Genomic DNA, 20,816 nt, shown 5'->3' with positions numbered 1-20,816 from the left:
ATGCCAAGGCCGCGCTGGGCGAGAAATGCCTAGCATCTGATAACGCCTCCCCGGGTTAGTACTGGGGGCGGGGAATGTAATAAGTTGCAGCTGTGCAATGTCTGGAAGCATTCCCCCTCCCTTCGGGAGAGGTGTGGGTTGCTATGGGGTTTCTATTGGTCAGGGTGGGTCTGGTGACAAGGGGGTTCCAGAAAGGGATAAAAGGCTTAGACACCTAAGGGTCCGGTCTCTTTCCTGTAGGTGTTAGGAGTCCAGCATGTGTGTGGTGAGTCAGAGCATCCAGGCCGGACCGGCTGGATGGCGACGGCCCCACGCGGTCGCCGAGCGAAGTTTAGCTCGAGTGGCGTAAAGCCAAGTCGGGGTGAGCAACAAGAGTTGAGTCGCAGAGTTAAGTGTTTTGTTTTGTTTTAGAATAGGTTTGGGTACAATTTGGGCAAGGGACCTTGCCAGAGTTACAGCTGGTGGGGGTGGTTAAGTGGGGAGTGAATGTGAATTCTGTTAGGCTTGAGCGTGTGAAAGGAAAGGGTGAGATATTAGTCCCTGCTGTCCTATGTGTGTCATTCCTTTGTCCGTGTTTTCCCCCCAAACCTCTTAAGTGTTAACCTTTATGTGTGGACCCTTATGAAAGTGTGTAGTGTCAAGAATAAAAGCGTTTGGTCCCTACTTCTGGAGTGTGCCATGGTTTCCTTGAGAACCTAGACTGTAAAGGGTTAACAAGCGGCAGTGAAGGGGCGTGTGTCTGGGCTGGCTGAGTCAGACCCCCATTCTCCAGCCCGGGAATTGCTAAGCCAAGCGCAGCAATTCCATTACAACCACCACATGTTAGATAGGTGCACAGCTCACATTTTAGAATAGCCTTTTACTTTGAACAGCAAACTCACTTGATTGTCTGAAGGAACCTCACTCTGTCATTGATCTCATCTGGAATTTTACTGAGAATCTGTTTAAGTGCTCGTGCCTTTTCATTTAAGTCTTGGAATTCTGGCTCTGGCCTTTCGATCATATACTCTGAGGGAGGAAAAAATACACTGGTTGTTTATTAGAAGTAAACTCCAAATGATTCCAAAAATATGTGACACAAACCTCAACAATACCAATATCAACGTAACTGGTTGGCAGGAACTGAACTATGAATTCGCTCTAACACTCCATCTTATAGGTAAAAGTCAGAATGTAACTGAAACACGTCTGGCAAAAACTGAATGCCTTAAAGATGCTTAACTAACATTCCAAAGTAGCATTAACAAATTACTTTGTATTAACACAGTAATGCTCCAGGTGCATGAGAGATATTTCAGAGCACCATGAAAATGCTGCAAGTGCTGGTAGTCCTGCCCTCTTGAAATACTGTGGCTCTGGGGACTAAGGAAGAAAAGGGAGTTGGTAGAGAATCAAATGGAGGCACTTTCTGAAAATGGAGAAGGTGCATCTGCCCAATTCACTTCCATTTCCCCTTTCCCTCTCAATCTCAAATGCCACAGCCCACTACACTCAGAAGAGTCCCCAACTATCAAGGGAGCATTTTCAGGGGGTTCTACAGCCTGGCAGGGAGAGAAAGGGGCAGGAAATTCAGCTTCTGCCTACCTCTTTCTGCAGCTGGTTATCTAACCATTGTAAAACAATGACTCTGTTCAAATGAGACAACCAACCGTGGGTTGATGTAAACAAGAGAAAGTGAGTTGGCACGCTCGCAACTGTTTGCCCACTCTGCTAAACAACCCAGGGAGGTTTCGTCCCTGGGCCGTTTAGCATCAAATGCAAACCCAGGATTGTGGGCTGTTCCTCCCCCAACAGCCCACAATTCCAGATGTGCATGTGATGCTGAACAACAGGGACATAGTCATTTAGCAGTCAGGTTTGTTTAACCATGGTTTGCTGTGTTGTTCAAGCCATCACAATGACTTAGGCAAGTCATTTTCTTGCTTTAAAGTGGAAATAATACTTATTTTATATTTCCCTCCATTGCAAACTCAAACCAACATATAGGCAGAGCCAGGGTTGTCTGACTCCTTTCCGCCACCAGATTATGAGAAAGACCAAAAGAACTACAGTAAAGCATTTGCAATTTACTTATTTAAATATTTTTATAGCAATACATTAATAATAGGGCTTTACCTGGCTATCAGCATCAGGAAATTCAACTTTACTTGCAAAACAAAATCAACTACATAAATATTTGTCTATTCTTTTTTAAAAAACAAACTATTTAATAAAATAATGTCAGTAAATCTATAGCCATTAACAGGAAATACCTTCTACATCATCAGCTGCCATGCGAAGGAGAGACTCAGTAAAATTAACTTCAACACTTTTTTTCTCCAAAATCTTTATGATGATGTCTTGTGTGAGACCTGGATTTTCCTTTTCAGCCTGTATTTCAAGCAATAGTTTTATTTAGCACACAGACATCTCTAAAATAGAAAAATAGATCCAGAGCTACAGGATGTAAATTCAAGATAATATTTTTAAAAGCTAACTGAGCAGAACTTGTTCATAATAACACTGCCTCTTTCTCCTCCAATGGGAGACTTATATTTCTTGGACTACATCAATATTTTTCATCTGTAACTTTGCCCAATAAGCTATTTCATTCATTTCTGTGTGGCATTTATTTCTATGCATCTTGAACAGCTTTTCTTTTTTTTCCCTTACACCATCTCATGGCAACAGAAATTAAAGGGACAGATTTATAGGCTGCACAGAATTAGTAAAGTTCAACTTTATCTTCAGTGTTCTCACTTATCTTTAGAAATACACAGAATTACTTTTTCAAAAGCTGGCAATGTGCATGTCTTGTAACAGGATATAATAAACACCACAGGGTGACTAAAGCAGCTATAAAACCTCAAATTTCCTGCATCCCATGTCACTTTTTTATGTCCTACACATTCCTCAGAGTGCGTTTACAGTATTGATTTTTCAGCTATTTAGAGAGAAGGTAACATGAAGTACTAACAGTCAACCACCACAGTAATACTATACAAACTAGGGGCGAAGACAGTCATTGGGATTTTTTTAGTTTTTGAGAGAGAAATGCCCAACTTAATTTCCCTGTTACGAATTGGGAAAACCGTCCCCTCACTTCACATGCTTGTTTCTCTGCAAAGAATTAGAATCTGAAGGTACCAGTTAGTAATTTACTCTAACCCCCCAGCCAGAATCAGAGGGCCTGTTCAGACAACATGCTAAGCCATGGTTAGGCCACTAACCCCTTTTCAGCAAATGGTTAGTGAGCTTGTTTAAACCATGGTTATGTAGCCAACATAGTATGATTCACATGACGCTCTAAGCCACGCTAAGTGGGTCTTCATCCCCCCCTTTCAACTGCAGCCTCCCCATGTTGCATGGTAAACTGTTTTTGAAATTAAAGGGATGTTCTAAGGCAGTCTACAATGCACTGTTTGGGTTGGTGAAATCTTTTGAGGGCTTATAATGCCATGATAGATTAACGTTCCTGATGTTAAACATAAAACCTCCCTCCCTAAAGTATAAGAATACTGTTTCTTTTTCTATTGTTGAATGAACACATTTTGTCATCACTATCCCTTAATCAGTTTCTTCCTAGTCTAACATTGCCTACTTAATTGAATTTCTTCTTAGGTTTCACTTAAGAGCAGAGGTGTGCTCCCAAGGCCCACAAGTGGAGATGGGGAAGGAGCTGCCCTCAGGCACTTTTCCTCCCCACACAGTCTTCCTCTCTTCCACATATCAGCATGCAGGAATGGGGAAGTTTAAACCTCCTCTCTCTGTGTGGCAAGACCCCTTTTAAAGCAGGGTTTAAGAAGTGCCGTGCTGGATCAGACCAAGGGTCCATCTAGTCCAGCACTCTGTTCACACAGTGGCCAACCAGCCATCGGCCAGGGGCCAACAAGCAGGACATGGTGCAACAGCACCCTCCCATGTTCCCAGCAACTGGTGCACACAGGCTTACTGCCTCGAATACTGGAGATAGCACACAACTATCAGGGCATAAGAAGTGGTGACGTCCAGCATGATCCTGGATTTCAAAGGCTTTTCCTGCTGGGGTGGAGGGGAGCAAATTGGGTACCCACATAGACCACACAAGAGGCCTGCATATGTCCTCCATCTTTCCCACATGCGATTTAGATTAACACTTTTATCTGTGCAGTGCTTGAGTTTTTCTTCGAACTTGCCAAAATCCTTCCTGAACTATGGTGTCAAAATGAGTACAGGACTTTCAAAACAAGTCTTACTATGACCATTATGGCCACTATGAGCATTATTTTTTTATTCTCCTGTCCTGGAAACCAAAGGCTTTCACAAACCAACAATAAAGGGGATGGGGGAATTGGATTAATTTGTCTGATCTGGTGCAATTATATTTCAGTTATTCGTAGTCATAAGAACATAAGAAGAGCCATGCTGGATCAGACCAAAGGTCCATCTAGTCCAGCACTCTTAGTGACAGAAGGCAGAATATAGAGCACAGAATATATATACACTCTTTAAACACACTGATAAGAAATGGAACAATCTGAGCATAAACCATGTGACTTCACAGAATATTTTCAGTATAGGGGCAGAAATTAATATTTAAATTTGTATCCATAAATAAAATCTATCTTCACCAGCTGACAGTGTGCAACTGACTTACAATAAGTATAATTATGCTAAAATATACAGCCCAGATATTAAGGTTATAAGTGAGGAACAAAAGAATGTGATAAAAGCGAACAAAAGCTAAACCATATACTGATAAGAACTGGAACAATCTGAACATAAACCATGTGACGTGACAGTATATGTTCAGTATAGGGCTAGAAATTAATCTTTAACTTTGTATTCATAAATATAAACTATCTTCACCAAATGACAGAATTTGCAATGATTTACAATGAGCGTCATTTTGCTATTATATATAGCTACGATATTAAGGCTATAGCAAGGAACAAAAGAATGATAAAAGAGCACTGTGTTTTTGTAAAAGTTTACAACATAAGTTAACACATTTATATGAGAATGACAATGTTCTATTTTGTGTATTTTCAAGAGGCGTAACTGGCATTGACATAACAAAATCTCACCAATTTGTCTTAGAAGCTAATAGTTCCTGTAAGAGATATACAAGGTGGCAGCCCCACAGAATATGAAAATGTACTTTCCAATTATCTGGGTTAAGCAGCAGATGCCCCAGGAAATTGAAGGGTGTCAGAACTCACTGTTCTTTTCACCATGCTCTTTCCACTCTTGCCCAAAGGCAAAAAAGATTACCAAGGGACAATTGCAGCTGCATCTCAAAACCAGAACTAGCAGGGTCAATACTGTAATGGCTTTCTTTGACTATACCTACCGCCTTTAAGAGGATAAGGTGGAGAAAAGCAAGCCAGGGATACATCACTGCTGCCGTACTGAGTGGGGCTCTGCACACGCACGGTTTAGCTATTGTGCTTATGTGACATTTACATCATTTCTACATTTCCCCACCAACAGTAAGTACTATGAACAATTCACAAATCTATAAAGATGACTTTGGCTGAGTTCAAACACCTAGACCGGGGGTGGGTAACATCTCAAATTATCATCACAGCAAACTGCCCTGCTGGCCTCAAATTGCCCCAAATCACAGAATCGTCACTAAATTTTGGCGGTGCACAGTGGTGGCAAGAGGGGGAAAAGGGCATTTCTGCTTTAAAACAAGCCACATGGGAAGCACAGGCTTTGTTTTTTATTGCAAAACTGTGCTTTCTCAAGGCTCCCGGGATTGCAATTTTGAATTAAGGCAAGGTGCTTTCATTTCATTTGCATTAAGGCAAGGTGCATAAAAACAAGCACCTTTTTCTTGCACCTGAAGCGATGCTGAAATTAAGTGGGTTCTGGGGGGTTTAAATTGCCCTCTGAAGTTTTCCATCCCTGATCTAGATTGTAATGTCTACTCTCAGTGGTAGGAGCTCTCCAAGGTCTAAGCAAGGGTCATTCCAAATTCCTATAAAGTTGCCAGGGATTTATCTGGGACCTTTAGCCAAGCAAGTACTCTACTACAGAACTACTGCCCTGTAGCAAACTGTCTTTTGCCTGTCTCAATTAGATAGTTGCAAATTAAAACAGACAAACAGGAATTTTGTTTGGGGGCCCTAAGGAGTAAAAAGAAAAGTTATGATGGGTTCAGGGAAGACTATTTCAATTATTCTTACCTTAATGAAAGCTGCTCGCAATGTCTGAGCTGCAGATAGATTTACTCGTTCTAGCTGCAAGGAGTTAAAAATAAACTGTTACAAATGACCACCCTTTGCCTTCTGAAACTTCATTTCCAAAGTTTTCTGCCAGTCCAGATAAGTGGATTAGTTTCACCTTTAGAAGCACTGAAGCTTTGCCACTCAGGTAGGAATTAACACCCAACGCCTTACAAGCAAAAAGTCAATCCTGTAATATTTTCCCCCCTCATAATATTCACATGCAAAATTGTTGTGTAAATTGCCCCAAGACCTGAAAGTTACCGATCAGCCTTTCTACTAGAATTCAACATATAAAACACTAATGGAGAATCACAAGAGCAGAAACTTAGACTAACGTACAGGAATGTGAGGCATTGAAACAATCCATACTGAGGCTCGGCATCCCACCACCAAACATGTACAGTTGTGCATTACAGAAGCAAGACTTATGATTGGAACATAGGCTAGAGTTTATATTTTAGACCAGCCTTCCCCAACCCTGTGCCCTCCAGATGTTTTGGACATTAAATCCCAGCAGCTGGGATTCAATTTGTGGTCCAAAACATCTAGATAACACCAGGTTGGGGAGGTCAGTCTTTGACAGTCATATTGAGAAGCTTATCCTCCTCCCAAAACCAGCAACAATTACATAATTTAATATTGATACATAGTTTTCTGGGATGATTACCACAGAAAGGCTACCCCCACCCCACCTCATTCTTAAACAAGTCCAGTTTTCCAGAAAAAAATTTGGGGAATCTACAAGATTTAAAAGAGGTCATTTCTGTAAAACTACGATGGCTGCAGAACCATAACAGAAGATATTCTGCCTGAATCTGACATTAATTAAAACCTACAGAGTTTACTTTTCAGAAGCTTGCATAATAGAAAGGATCTTGAGAGCCTTTATCTCTGGAAAGGGGAGTCAGAATTAAGGAACAAATTGGCTTAACAAACAGTTACGGCTAAATATGTTGTGTTCATGGAAATGAGCACCACCCCCACACAGAAAGGCTAGAAAGCAGGACTCACTAGAGCTGTTTGGATTATTTGTAAAAAACAACAACACTTGAGCATATTACCATAACAAGGTGTCATTTGACATTGAAGACAACCAACTGTTCCCCAAATACCACAGTGCACAGAAAATCAACTGGAAGGCATGTTACCTCATTAAAGACAGGATACATAACAGCATAGAGAGGCATGGAAACCATAGAAGTGGTCTCTGCTTCATTCTTCATCTCTTCCATTGTCATCCTCATTCAAAGACCCACTCTTGAAGAAAAAGGCTACCGAAGCAATGGACTCCTCATTCAATCAAGAGTTTCTTAAAACTATATTACCCTGGGAAGAGGGAGAAAAGATTCATAGTAGTCAGTATCAAATTTCAGTCAAGAAGTTCTACGAAATTTGTAAAGCAGTAAATTTGGTAATGCCTCCATTGACCTGGTTCACACTTCAGAGTGCAATTCCTGGGTTGTTTAATCCAGAAATTGCCAGAGTCAAGTGGACTGTGTGAGCCTCAGGCAACCAATTTCCACTTTTAATTAACAACCCAGAAATAGAAAGTCAGGGTTGTTTGTGGGTTAAACAACATGGAGTTAACCTAACAACAAATCATGGGTAATTGGTGGGTTAACTCTGGATTGTTTAACCTACAGTTTCTGGGTTTGCATGTCACAAAAAAACCCCTTCCTGGGTTAATTAAAAGTGAATGTAAGTCATGTGCTTCACTCATCCCCACAATTCCTGGGTTATTAAATAACCCAGGATTGGATTGGATTTATTACATTTATATACCGCCCCATAGCCGAAGCTCTGCAAACTGCCTCATTCACTCAGCTCCCTTCATATAAATATTCAAATATGCTTCACTTTAATCAACAATTTATATGCAATTAAGGCAGTTTGAGAATTTATCATAAATCCCCATCCAGCCTCTTTAAAATGCTAAAGGTCAATACTATTTTTACAATATATACAGTAAATGTTCACCAGTGCTAGTGAACTTAGTCATACATCTGCAATGACTTTCTTAGAAAGTGATGTAAGAGACCAGAAATGGCAATTAACATGTATATTTGTACGTCTGCATAAATGCCAAAGTTAATATTTGATGCTAATGCCTACATAGTAAATGTATTTTAATAAAATCTGAGTTATAACACATCAATAAGTTTGAAAAAACTACTCAAGCATCTATATCATAGGTAACTTTAAAACAAACAAAAGTCTCAAGCTCTGTTTCCACACAGGGTGTGCCAACGTAAATTAGCTCAATGGAAAATAATGATTCAAGTAACTGAATCTGTTTTGAGATGTCCTCCACCCTGCTCAACCCACTAAGCACAGAGAAATGATCTAACTGTAGACCTGAATTTCAAGTATTGGTAAGGAAATACATCAGTCATCTCCTTCACAAAACATATGAGAAATTTGAGAAGTGTCAACAAGTGTATGCCTAATGCTGCTACCTAAAGATTAAATTTGCTTATTCCTACAAATCCGAAGAAAGAAACCCCATCCCTGCAAGAAGTTTGTGGAGGAGTTAGCATGATTATAAAAGTTTAGGAAATGGGATTCCAGTTAACATGACAAATAAATTACTCTAGTACAGATTTCCCCAGCTTGGTGCCCTGTATATGTTTTGGACTACAACTCCAGCTTTCCTGACCATTGGCCATGCTGGCTAGGAGTTGTAGTCTGGAGGGCAACAGGTTAGAGAAGTCTGGAAGGCAACAGGTTGCTCTAGTCTATTAATCTTCAACTCATGGGTTCAGACTAAATAGGAGGTTGCACTGCAATGTTTTCTCTTTTTGTTTAGGTTTCTTTAAAAGAAGGAAAACAAAAAAGAAAAATTGAGAACAAAGAGGTTGATCGAGTAAGGAGTAAGAACAAAGAGTGAAAAGGGGGAAATCTATACAGATCTATACAGAATAGAGTAGGAATTTGAAGAGCCATGCATTTCAAGTAGGGACTAAACAAGAGCCCTGGATCTAAAAAAGTTTGAAGATCGCTGTTCTAGTTTATACCAAACCTCTGTATGCTCAAGACTATTAATTTCCCACTCTTCTTTTCAACATAAAACTACTTTTGGAATTAATTTTAGCTTCACAACCTCTGTAACATGGGTAGGCAACTGGGTGTCTTCCAGATGTTTTGGACTACATTTCCCATAATTCCTGACCACTGGCCATATTGGCTGCAGTTTATTTTACATAACATGCAGATTTTTGTAATAACATTTTCTTTGTGTTATGAGGGACAACATTTGAAATCTTATTTCAAAGGCGCTATATTGAGTGACAGGGACAAAAGATAGCAAAGGGATCCCCTAGACCAATCAGATCCCCAAATAGCTACACAGAAGCAGGAGGAAGGGTCCTTACTCTTCCCTCACAACCCTCCCCCCACCCCCAAACCAGAAAGTACTAAGTTATATTTTCTATTACTGATGTCATCATGTTTACACTTTTTGGAGCAGGAAGCACAAGCAGTCTCTTTCTAGAATTGATCCCCAGGGAATTGAGGGTCTCTTCAATTGTGACACACACGTCCAACGTGAAAAGCACTAGCATCTGTTCATAACTTTTGAAGCATCCAAACAGTCTCAGTTTGCCCGAAATGATATTTCTCCCTGCACTTTAAACTGGCAATGACCAGAAACATCAAAAGGAGAATGAATACCCACAGGTATGATCACATTTCCCAAGTACTTGAGGATAACTGGTATTTCCATCCTCAGGGGTTTTAAAAAAAGGCTAATCTGGAGCACTATGACAAGACACGTTCAAGACTTTAGCCATTCCTTTAGTGCATGAACACAAGGTAACCAGAAAATTGCCACCTCAAGCTTGAATGAACTTGGACACTTAATGGAGGGTGCCCTTTTTAGTGATGCAGTGTTGTACAAAACTACAGGTTCTTCTCGTAGCAAAAAACTCAAGCAATTCATGGGAAACAGGGAATTGCCACAGGCAAGGGACAATACCCCCCCCCCCCAACACACACAAATAAGGCTGTTGGATACATTTGCCCTTCTGAAATCAAAGGTTTACGTTCCCATGTCTAGCCATTAACAACAAACATATTAGGCACTGATTCTTTGGAAGCTTATGGGAGGTTACAGGGAAAGTAGTTTAATTTGATAACTTGAGCACAGATAGATAATTCTCTGCCATTGTTGCCATTTGCTCATGAGTTTAAGCAAAATACCAGCAGCAATACAAGACAAGGGAGATGTGCAGACAACCAACTCTTGAATTGTGTGGAAGTATGTTTTTAAATAATCTTACATGTAATTCTGCATTTCTCTAGTAAAGAGGGGTCAAGTTTCAAAGACAGAGAATAAAATTTGTCTAGCTACACTGCAGTAAATTTCGTGAACAGACAAAAGCTTAAGGGAAGCGACAACAAGGTAATTAACCTTGACCAATTTTGTAACGCATTCTCTCGGCATGCAAACCAGAGAGAGAAGCAAATAGAAGCTGGCAGCTGTATATTTGGCCAAGGCACAAGCACACTGCCAAGACAAGTTGGCATACACCTCTTCTACACTTAGCTTTCGAAAAAAGTAACACTCATTCTTAGGAAGAGCCTGCAGTCTCCAGTGGAATTCAAAAGAACATTTAAGCGGAAAAAAAGTATACTGCCTTCTGCTCTCAATAAATTATGAAATGTTAGATAGTGCCACAGCATAGGTATACATCTACATAAACTAACAAAAATTCAGATAGTGCTGTCTTCTATAGGAAGGGTGAACTATAAGTAGAGAAAATAAATTTCCTAGAGTCATGAAAACGGTAACTACAATAATCAGGCATTCAAAACAGTTACAATTCCTGATAGCCAGTATTGCAATTTAACACAGTACTTTTTAGCACAGCTGCAATATTAATTTCTGATGACAGGCAGAACCAGGAAAAAAAATCCACCTTAACAACATAGTTGTCTGGAAATTTTCCAGGCCCAGAATAAAGAATCAACAACACGGAAGCTTATAAAGTGAGCCAAAATTCATTGCTTTTCAGCTGTCTTGGTTCCTAATAACAGGTATGCTTTGAGGACTGAAACCAATTTCGTACTGTAGGTGACAGAAGAAATGTCTAAAATTATAATGAGCCAGTGTCCAATGCCTGGATGTGAGCCTTGAACAGAGCTAATATTTCAGATTCTTAATTGCCAGCATCAAATATCTAGGTATCTGGGATTTTTCCAACCATGAATTTGGAAAATAACAATTAGAATAAAGAATGATGAGTAAAATAATATCTGCATGCTCTCAGGTAGCAAGCTGTTTTGTTCTACCTGTTAAGGGGATTGAATCGGTAGACAGAAAATGGGTTCACAGGAGGGCTGTTAAGAACCTGAACATTATGGTATCCTACCTAGGGAGTACATTTATACTGGACCACCTCACTATCACTGCACCATGCAGCATGGATGTTTCACTACTAGGCCTCATCTAAAGCTCTTCCAAATCCCAGCTCTAGAGGAGGGAGAAATGTTTTAAAGAATATATAAATCAGTTACAATTGTGATTGTACAACTGATTTATACAATTGTTTACTTGAAAAATATGGAAATCATTAAATACATAATAAAAATATGTAAGTTAGCTGGAATGTTGATAACACTACTGATTTAACTCACTGCTGAGTGAGCTGTCCAAGTCCAATGTAGTTCCATTAAACAAATAAACTCAAAGGTAACTAGAGATGAGTGTTACCAGCATAGTGAAAATGTCACTGATGATGCCTCCTTATTAATTAATTAAAAACATTTATATCCCACCCTATATCAATAAGATCTCAGGGCAGCGTACAGATAAAAGCATACAGTATAAAACACTAAATATACACAGCTATTGTATTCCCCCATTCGGCCATACAGTAAGAAAATATAGCTGATAGCTAAGTCATCGTACAATATTAATTCCCAAGATTTGTACAATGTAGATACTTAGAATATTAGATGCTTAACCTGTACAAGTTTGGAATAATTTTTCCAGTCCTGGAGACAGACACCAATTATCTCCATCAAGCATATCCGGGATTATGGGCAATCCTGCATTTAAATGGATGCAACCTTCCATGTCGAAGGAAGAAGTCTGGGAGCCCAAGCCTCACACTTAATTTCAGTGTGCATGTGTGGGGAGCATACATCATACCCACACCTAAGATTACAGTATAGCTTCAGTTAGAATGATTTTATCTTATTCAGAGATTTCCTTGCAATAGTCAGAGCTTGTCTCACTTTGTCACCAGTGAAGATATAAATTGGTGTTTAAAAATTGTTTAATTAAAACTAAGCTCTAAAAGGCAACTGTTATCCTGAATGGAAGCTTACATATGACTGTTCAAAAAGATAGGTGTCTCCCACTTTACACAGAAGGCTCTTTATGAACTACTCATGCCCACTTTCAGTAATATGCCAACTTCTTCCCCATATAATAAATATACTTTGGTCTGAACCCAGGTTGAGGCACATGCAAACGAACTGGCAGAACCAAGCTTCCCCAATTTTCCACAGGGGGGGAGGGGGGAGGGATAATAAGGGTGAGCTGTGGTGCAGGGGGGTCCCTGAAAAATCAGGTGGAAGCACTTTCTATGAACAGAATCCTTTCATCCACGGAAGGCACATCCTGAATACAACCCATTTAACTCCAGAAGCAGTCTAGCCATTCACAGAGAGTAACATAATACTGGACTTTTTTTTTACTTATTCCTTATAACCTAGTTTAGTTTGATATACAACACAAGAAGGTGCCACTACCTGCTCTTAATGTAGTCTACGTGAAGATTCTTTTTCTAGAAGAAGCATGCCTGTTCTCCATCTTTTCGTCTAGAAGTTTCAATGGAAACACCACTGGCATTTTAGCTTCTCTTTACCTCAACTGCTAATATCTTTCCAAATTTCTTGATAAGAGTTATCTTTTTAGCCACGAGGGATACTTTTGTATTTAATTCAAAAGCTTCATCTTATCAAGATGACTGATAATACCCAGGGCAGGTACTGCCAAACCAATTCAAATCACAAGCCAGTGTACCACTTCCAATAGTGGCCAATACCAGATGCTTAGAAAGTGGTGCAGGGGAATAGCATACTGAATTGGAAATCAGAAGACTAGAGTTCAAATCCCAGTTTAGCCATCATTCCACTGTGCTTACCTATAAACAGAACAAGAGGGCTTTTCAACTGTCAATTCGAAACTATATAGATTGTTTGGAATAGCAGTAGTGTCCATTGGCCCAGAAATGATAAATTTAGCTAACACTGCAGTCATTCACACACTTTGAACAGCATGGGTTCTACAGAAGCGCAATTAACATTTGGGTCTATGCACAATTCTAGAAGTTTGTCTCAGCCTCTACAGTGCAAGGACTCACCTATTATTGAGAATGACTGCCCGCCTCTCCTTCTAAACACTTATCTACTAATAATGTATTGTAATCTGTGGCAAGAAAAGCAATGAGGAAAGGCACATTTATTGCCATTTAATTCTAGAACTTCCTACCCTTGTAATCTGTCAAAGTTTGAGCACCTTTCAGCAGTGATACAAAAACATACTTAGGTATCTAATGGTCTGAAATAAGTGTGTGTTTATTTAAAGTGTGTGTTCTATGGAGTCTACACTTTTCTCTCTCTCAAAATATCATCAACTGCCAAGGTTTAGAAACAAGCAAGGTTAAAATTTAAAAGGAAAATAGATTTCCTAACCAACATTTGCTCTGATAAGCATCCCCAAAAGCATCTGCAAGAACATCACTTATTTAGTAACCAGTTATTTCAGAATGCTGCATAAACAGATTTTACAGTAGAAAGCAGTTGTTGTAATTAGATTACATTGTTATCAAAAATAGGCCCAGCATTTTCACTGAGAGCCATTCCAAGTGATGGGTTTTCTGGTGCAACAGACATCATCATCACACACAGCTGTTCTTCATTTTTGGGGTGAAAAAGCGAAGCACCTTTCAAAGTGGTATGTGTATTGCAGAATATTGTATTTTCCAGAACACAAACCAAAATATTTTGGTACTGGGAAAATGCAAATTGTTCCACCAGCTAGTGCAGCTCACCCATTAGAATAAAGTAATGGGTTCAAAGTGTGGAAAGTTTAAAATGTTTAAAATTTGTTTAAAATGTTGTTTTTTCTGTTTTTAAATTATTTATATTGATTTTTAATGTTCAATCTTTTTAATCCAGTCTTTTTAATCTTTGTAAACTGCCTAGAGAGCTTTGGCTATGAGGCGGTATATAAATGCAATAAATAAATAAATAAATAAATAAATATAAAAGTATGCTGTGTGGAATGTGGGTCACAAGTCCTTTCTTGACAGTGCCTGTGACATTAGTGACAAGCAACACATCCTTCAACTCTTCCTTTCCCCCTCACTGTACTGGCAGCTATATTCTGTATTTTTAAGGTTTAATCTTATTGTTTTTAAAAATGGTGAATACCACCAGCAAGACTACCTCCATTTCAAAAGCATTATTTCATGGATCCTCTATGTTGCTGCTGTTTTTTAACTGCTTATTTAAAAGTTATACAGTATTTCTCAGAAGTACTGAAGAAAACATTTCCCCTGTTCACAGAATGAAGTGAACACAAAATATATCTACATAAGCAGTACGTTACATGAGATGGGATATTATGCTTCTGGGTACTTGAATAGGACAAACACTAGTAGAGCTTTAAAGGGAAAATAAAAGCTTAAAAAACAGGCCATAGGAAAAATATATCAGCTGATAGACAACTGTAGAAAATATTTCCTTAATCCTCAGTGAAGTTATTGAAACTGAAAGAACACTTACTACATGCATTTACTTTTTCTATGTGGTTCCCACATTAATTAAAAAGCTATCAGTTTCATTTTCTGTTCTTCGGATACATCAGTGGTTCTCAATTAGCTAAGTACTGCGGACCCCTTGTTTTTCAAATGCCAAGCCATGGACCCCCTACTTTTGAAAAAATTGTTATCTCTATGGTAGTTACCTGTGCGAAGCAATTTTTTGGAGAAAATAAGGGGTAGCCCCTAATAAGCAAAGGATTTTAGGTATACTAAAAAACAGACCATAAAATTTGTGATATTTGTGATATTACCACGCAAAAATGACAATGATTTAGTTAGGAATACAAAGACAAATTTAATTTTACTAACGTCTAGTTTACAACTGAACAAATTATGACTTGTTTAGCAGCTACTAAACCTAAATGTGATGAGAGAAATCATGCCTCTTTTTGTCCCAAACAATTCCTTCCACAGCCGGTTCAATATTTCCTACTTTTAATCTCAAATCTGGATCAACATCAAGCCAATTTCTATGCTTGTTCTTCATATAACAAAATGTCGAAAATGTTGTTCACAAAGATATGTGGAACAAAAGGAAACTAGATGTTTCAAAGCTTTTTCACCTAACTTCTTATAATCAGGAAAAACCTTCACCCAGAATTGGTCCAGTCTATATTCTTTGAAAAATGATTTCAATGAACCATCACAAGTCACGTCAACAAGTGCATCTTGCTCTTCCGCAGATAGAGTCGTTAGTTGTACATCACCACATTCAAAAGGATTCCTTATCCATGAGTTTTCAGGATTAGGTTCAGGGAAGTAATCTCTGAAGCTAGTCGCTAAATCACGCAGGTGCTCAGTGATGTTATATTTTACTTCTGGTAGGAATTCGTCGTCAGTGGACTCCAAAAATGAATGGTGAATACGTGAATGGTGCCACGGACCCCCTGGGTGGGTTACGTGGACCTCCTGGTCCACCAATTGGGAACCACTGAGATACATCATTAAAGGAAACAGTCCAGAAAAGAATCCTGGCATACCAACAAAAAATAATGCACCGAACATGCAATGCTGTCTTACTATTTAGATCAGGGAAGGGGAAAGACCCCCTGCCCATGAGCCAAATACAAAGCTCCAAGATTCTCAATACAGACCTCCAGACTCTCCCCAGGCCCTCAGAGTCCATGTCCACAGATATTGATATTATTTACTCCATCTAGCTCTGCCCCTCAACTGCAAAGTTGATAGGGGGAACCTCGCACAAGTTGGGGAAAGATAACGCCTCATGTAAATGTCTTTTTTCAGTTGCATACTGAACAAAAACAAAAGTTGCATCCATAACTCCACCCACTTTGGGCTCTGGCATGCAGGCCCAAGCAGATTTTGACTGAGATGATGCAGACCAACTGGGAAATGGTTTCCCCACCCTGCTTTAACTATTCCTAGTATATTTAAAGAAAGAAAAACATCAAAGTATGAAAAAGATACAAGAGATGCGAACATCAATTGTATAAATACAAGTGTGTCATAACTGAGTCCCAAGTCTACAACCATGTCAATTGGAGCTTAACACATGCCTACTATAAATAGATGTGCCCGTGTCCTGAAAATGGCTCAAGTGCCAAAGAGAATGTGTAGTGGCAAACTGTCAGAATTAGATTCCCTTTCACACCTGGCATCATAATGAAGGGGAGCATCTTTCTTGAAGACTAGCCTACCTCTAACCTTCAAGACTGTTGCACAATTTCAGTATCTACTGCCTGATACATGCCTTCCAAGAACCCTATCTCCTGGCTAAATTAGGGAAACAGTCCAAAATTTGGCAACGGATCTACCTTTCTTGAATTATGCAATAGCATCTGGCTTCTTTATCTGCTTATCAGAGTCCTATCAAAAACACCATCTTCAACCCAAAATACAGAAAGCTACCCACTCTTAACACTGTACTGCCTTATAGGCAAAAAGTCCCATTGTACAAGTCTTCTTGTCACCATCCCATGTTCGACTCACCATAAATGACATTAGGCCTCTTCAGACAACACACTAAGCCATGGTTAGGCCACTAGCCCTTTTGCAGCAAATGGTTAGTGAACATGTTTAAACCACAGTTATGCAGCCACCATGGTTAGGAATGGTTCACATGGCACACTTAAGTCACGGTTCATACAACATGCTAAGCCATAATGTTTAGCTCAAAATGCTTAGCTACCAGGGTCAACATAACATGGCCAATTCAACAGGGTAACTAACCTACATGGTATGTAGGTTACCACTTGGTATGTAGGTTAATTCTATTACCATTCCATATCTCTCTCCATTACCTTCCATCCATTACTATAATAATAATAATAATAATAATAATAATAATAATAATAATAGAGACGTTTCTTATGGATCAGACCAAACATTCCACCTTGTCCAACACTGTGCCCCCAACAGCAGCCAATGCTTGGGATCCTCTGTATCCAATGTTTCTAGCCCTCTTTATTAAGTCCACCCACTGTTGCCCCCATCATGGCCTGCTCCTCTTGGACTCTTCCCCCACCCCCACAGGGCAAACTGTCATCTTGGCCCTGTGGGGAAGAAGAAAGAGCAAGGGGACAGGAGTAGGCAGAAGAAACATCATGGTCTGCTCCTGTTGGACTCTCTCTCTCTCCTCCCCCCTCCTGAACTCCTGTTCCTTGTGTGTCATGTCTTTATTCGACTGTAAGCCTGAGGGCAGGGACTGTCTTTTTTGCTAAGTGTAAGCCGCTCTGAGAGCCTTTTTTGGCTGAGGAGCGGGGTATAAATATGATAGATAAATAAAATAAATAATAATCTATCTCCCTTTATCTACACGTACATCAGTTTTTCAAATTCCAAGGATGGACATGTGCATGCATGTATATGTACAGATACAGCATGCACACCCTGTCCTATCCAAACAGATGAAGTGGTCAAACTGTTCCTTGCTTGTCCTACTACAGGCTGCACTGCAGAAATCTCCTCACTGCTTCTAAACACAACACTCTGTATGTAGAAAGCTGGGCACATGCAGGAAGTTGAGACCTAGCCTTCTCCCTAACATACTAGCTTTCTGGGTATAAAAAATGTCGACCTTCCACCACCAGCAGGCTAAGGTGCTTCCAACATGAGTTTTAAGCTCTTCATCTGGAGGCCTGTCAAGCCACATTAACTCCTTCTCTTTGGAGAGAGAGGGGTGGTGGTGGTGGAATATAACCTTTCCCCATGAAGACCAGACTTTCTCCATCAAGACAAGGGCCAGGGACATTCAGTACGACTTCCTCTTGCCAGTTCTCCCCACATTCACTCTCCCAAGGTGAGGGACCATCCCAACCTCCCTCCCATCTTCGGTATCATGGATACTTAGAACCACCACCACCACCACCCGGTCCAAAGACCCCTTCCTCTCCTTTCCTAAACCCCCATAATGGAAGTGGGGCACATCGTACTTCCCTCTGCAAAAGCACTGGATGTACCCGTATTTTCCCCTCCTATCCACATATATACCGGGAACACATTCTTTTTCCAACCCTCCTAAAAACAACCCAACCCTCCCACTCCCTTCCCCTCAGGGCCATGACGGCGAGGGAGGGGAGGGCAAGCCGGCCGCGCGAAGCCCCTGCTTATCGCCCCTTCCTCCCGCTGCGCCTGCCCAAGCACTAGGCCCGCCTGCAGCCCGAGGCCGGCTCTCTTTCTCTGGGCCACCAGATTCTCGAAGCCCTTTTACGGCTTTCGGCCGGCGTAACCTCTGCGGCGCGGCTAGGCCCTGCGCAAACCTACGAGTGACCCCCGCGGCCATTGCCCAGGCGACCCCGCAAGAAGACAACAACAATAACAAGAAGCCCTCCGCCGCCACCTCCTCTTCCGCCGCCGCCTTACCTCCCCTCCCTGCCCACCCGCCCCTCGAAGCCTTTCAGGCTCCCGAGCGGGCTGCGCCGTCGCTGCTGCCGGAAGTACCCGCCGGAAAGGAAGCGTCCTCCGCTCGCCAACCACCGCCGCTGCCACCGTCGTTACCACACACCAGGCGTTGTCCGGAACTAGCCGGCGACCGCGCGGGCCCATGGGACCTGTAGTCCGCTCCCCGGAAAAACTACAAGTCCCGAGAAGCATTGCGAGGGCGAGCGGTGGGAAGGCAAAACGGAGCGGGGAGGGCGCTGTGGCGGCGGGGAAGGGTGGATCGCGAAGGAGGGAAGGCAGCCCAATCGGAGCGCCGTGCCGGGGGAGGGGGCGTGGCCTCTTCCAAATAAGGAAGAGGAGGGGGCGGGGTGAGAAGAGGAGGGGGCTACTATGCCAGGCGCTGCGAGACGCAAGAGAAACAATCCCCGAGGCGGTGCTCGCGCTGACGGCTGCGTTTCTTCCAGCGCTCGGGCGAGAAGGAGCAGACCCGTTGTGGAGCTATCCAGGGGTTGCAGCCACATCTGCATCTCGCTCGCCAAGAGGGGCTCTGGGGCAGGTAAGCGCCGCTCCCGCCACTTCTGCAACTGCACAGCCGCGTCCGCTACTTGTGCGGGCTTCGCAGCTGTGCCGCCTCTTTCAGATGCATAGCTAGATAGATAGATAGATAGCATTATTCAATTTTATTGTTGTTGTTGTTATTATTATTATTATTATTATTGAACAATTATTCTCAACGCTCAATAGCGAAGTGCAGGGTCAGAGTGGTGTTTCTTTTTCTTTTTTAAAAGAAGCCCTGCTCTTGTTCCCCCCCCCAAAAATAGTACAATGCTTTTTCTCTCTTCCCCCCCCCTTCCTCCTCATTTATATTTTTGAGGTGGGGTCATGGGCGCCAGATGTGTCGGAGAACAAAGTTCAACCACTTCCGATTTATTTGAAAATATCTTCTCAGGTCCACAGAGGCGATATAAACGCATCCCTTTGAAACACTTCATGGGTTGGCAACGAACCTTTACTCTTTTCTTTTCTCTGTTGCTAGATGCCTATTAGGTTATGGTATTGCATCTCCCCACCCACCCCCCACCCCATGTTGCATAGATATAGCAAACTATGTAGATGTCATTTTAAAAATAACAATATTTGCAGTCGTTTTTTTCCCTTTCTGAGATTTCACTGATTAATTGGGGGGGGGGGGTACGTGAAGAGAAGGTAGGTTTCGCCCAGTCTCTGTAAGCCAAGATTCTCATATGTTCTCTGCTGGGTTTTTTAAGACAATGCTTCCATTTGTTGTAAAAGATCCTCAGAACTTTAAAATACATGATCTTAACTCTGAGAAGTATAATTTTAGCTGTATGTGTATGCATAATGTTGATATAGTATTTGAAAATATAATGCTACCTTACAATAGACAATGTTCAGTTTTTCTCAGTATCGTTATTAATCTAGACATGTATTACCCTACAGTGTTTTTTATATAATGCCATTTTTTTTAAAAAAAAGTTGTATTTGAAACATCTCTGTTGAAAGTTTTGTATTGAATATCAGCCTGTTAAAAAAATACAGCCTTTGGGCTGTCTATTAATACAGGCAGAAATCTTTATATTGAAGTCAATAGGAATGCTGACATTGACTTCAAGTGGATCACTATTTAGTATTCCTAGCTGCCATTAAAAGGAAAGAAATGGACTTCTCAAACACTATATTAAATAATCTCACTACCAATAGAAAGTGATGTGGTGTAATAAAGGGTCTGGGGGCACAATAGACAGACCTTTCACAAGCTATCTACGTTAGAGACTTAAGGTTATTAACTCTGTGTATGCTTACTTAGACGTAAGTCCTATTGAACTGTGTGGGGCATATGTTTGTATAGACGTGCATGGGGGCCAGACTGCATGCTGAGATACTTGGATCTGGAAATATGTACTCAAAATAGGGTCTATTGAGTTCT

At 40.9% G+C, this 20,816-nt stretch overlaps 2 protein-coding genes across 2 annotated transcripts in view; one reads left to right on the top strand and one right to left on the bottom strand.

Moving 5' to 3' along the window:
* The window catches only part of PDCD10 (programmed cell death 10), a 32,197-nt gene extending 13,222 nt beyond the window's left edge, over positions 1–18,975 (bottom strand). The window contains exons 1-5 of the mRNA XM_063132009.1: positions 18,929–18,975; positions 7,343–7,520; positions 6,153–6,206; positions 2,253–2,370; positions 882–1,008 (exon numbers count right to left, since the gene is read on the bottom strand). Coding sequence (XP_062988079.1) covers positions 882–1,008; positions 2,253–2,370; positions 6,153–6,206; positions 7,343–7,438 — 395 coding nt within the window. The 5' untranslated portion in view covers positions 7,439–7,520; positions 18,929–18,975. The remainder of the gene's footprint in view (positions 1–881; positions 1,009–2,252; positions 2,371–6,152; positions 6,207–7,342; positions 7,521–18,928) is intronic.
* Positions 18,976–19,299: 324 nt separating this feature from the next.
* Positions 19,300–20,816, top strand: part of SERPINI1 (serpin family I member 1) — a 113,687-nt gene continuing 112,170 nt past the window's right edge. Inside the window, exon 1 of the mRNA XM_063132008.1 lies at positions 19,300–19,424. The gene's annotated coding sequence lies outside the window, so the exon portion shown is untranslated. The remainder of the gene's footprint in view (positions 19,425–20,816) is intronic.

Source organism: Elgaria multicarinata, chromosome 8 (genome assembly GCF_023053635.1).
Source record: "Elgaria multicarinata webbii isolate HBS135686 ecotype San Diego chromosome 8, rElgMul1.1.pri, whole genome shotgun sequence".
NCBI lineage: Eukaryota > Metazoa > Chordata > Lepidosauria > Squamata > Anguidae > Elgaria > Elgaria multicarinata.
This window is presented reverse-complemented; position numbering and strand designations above follow the sequence as displayed.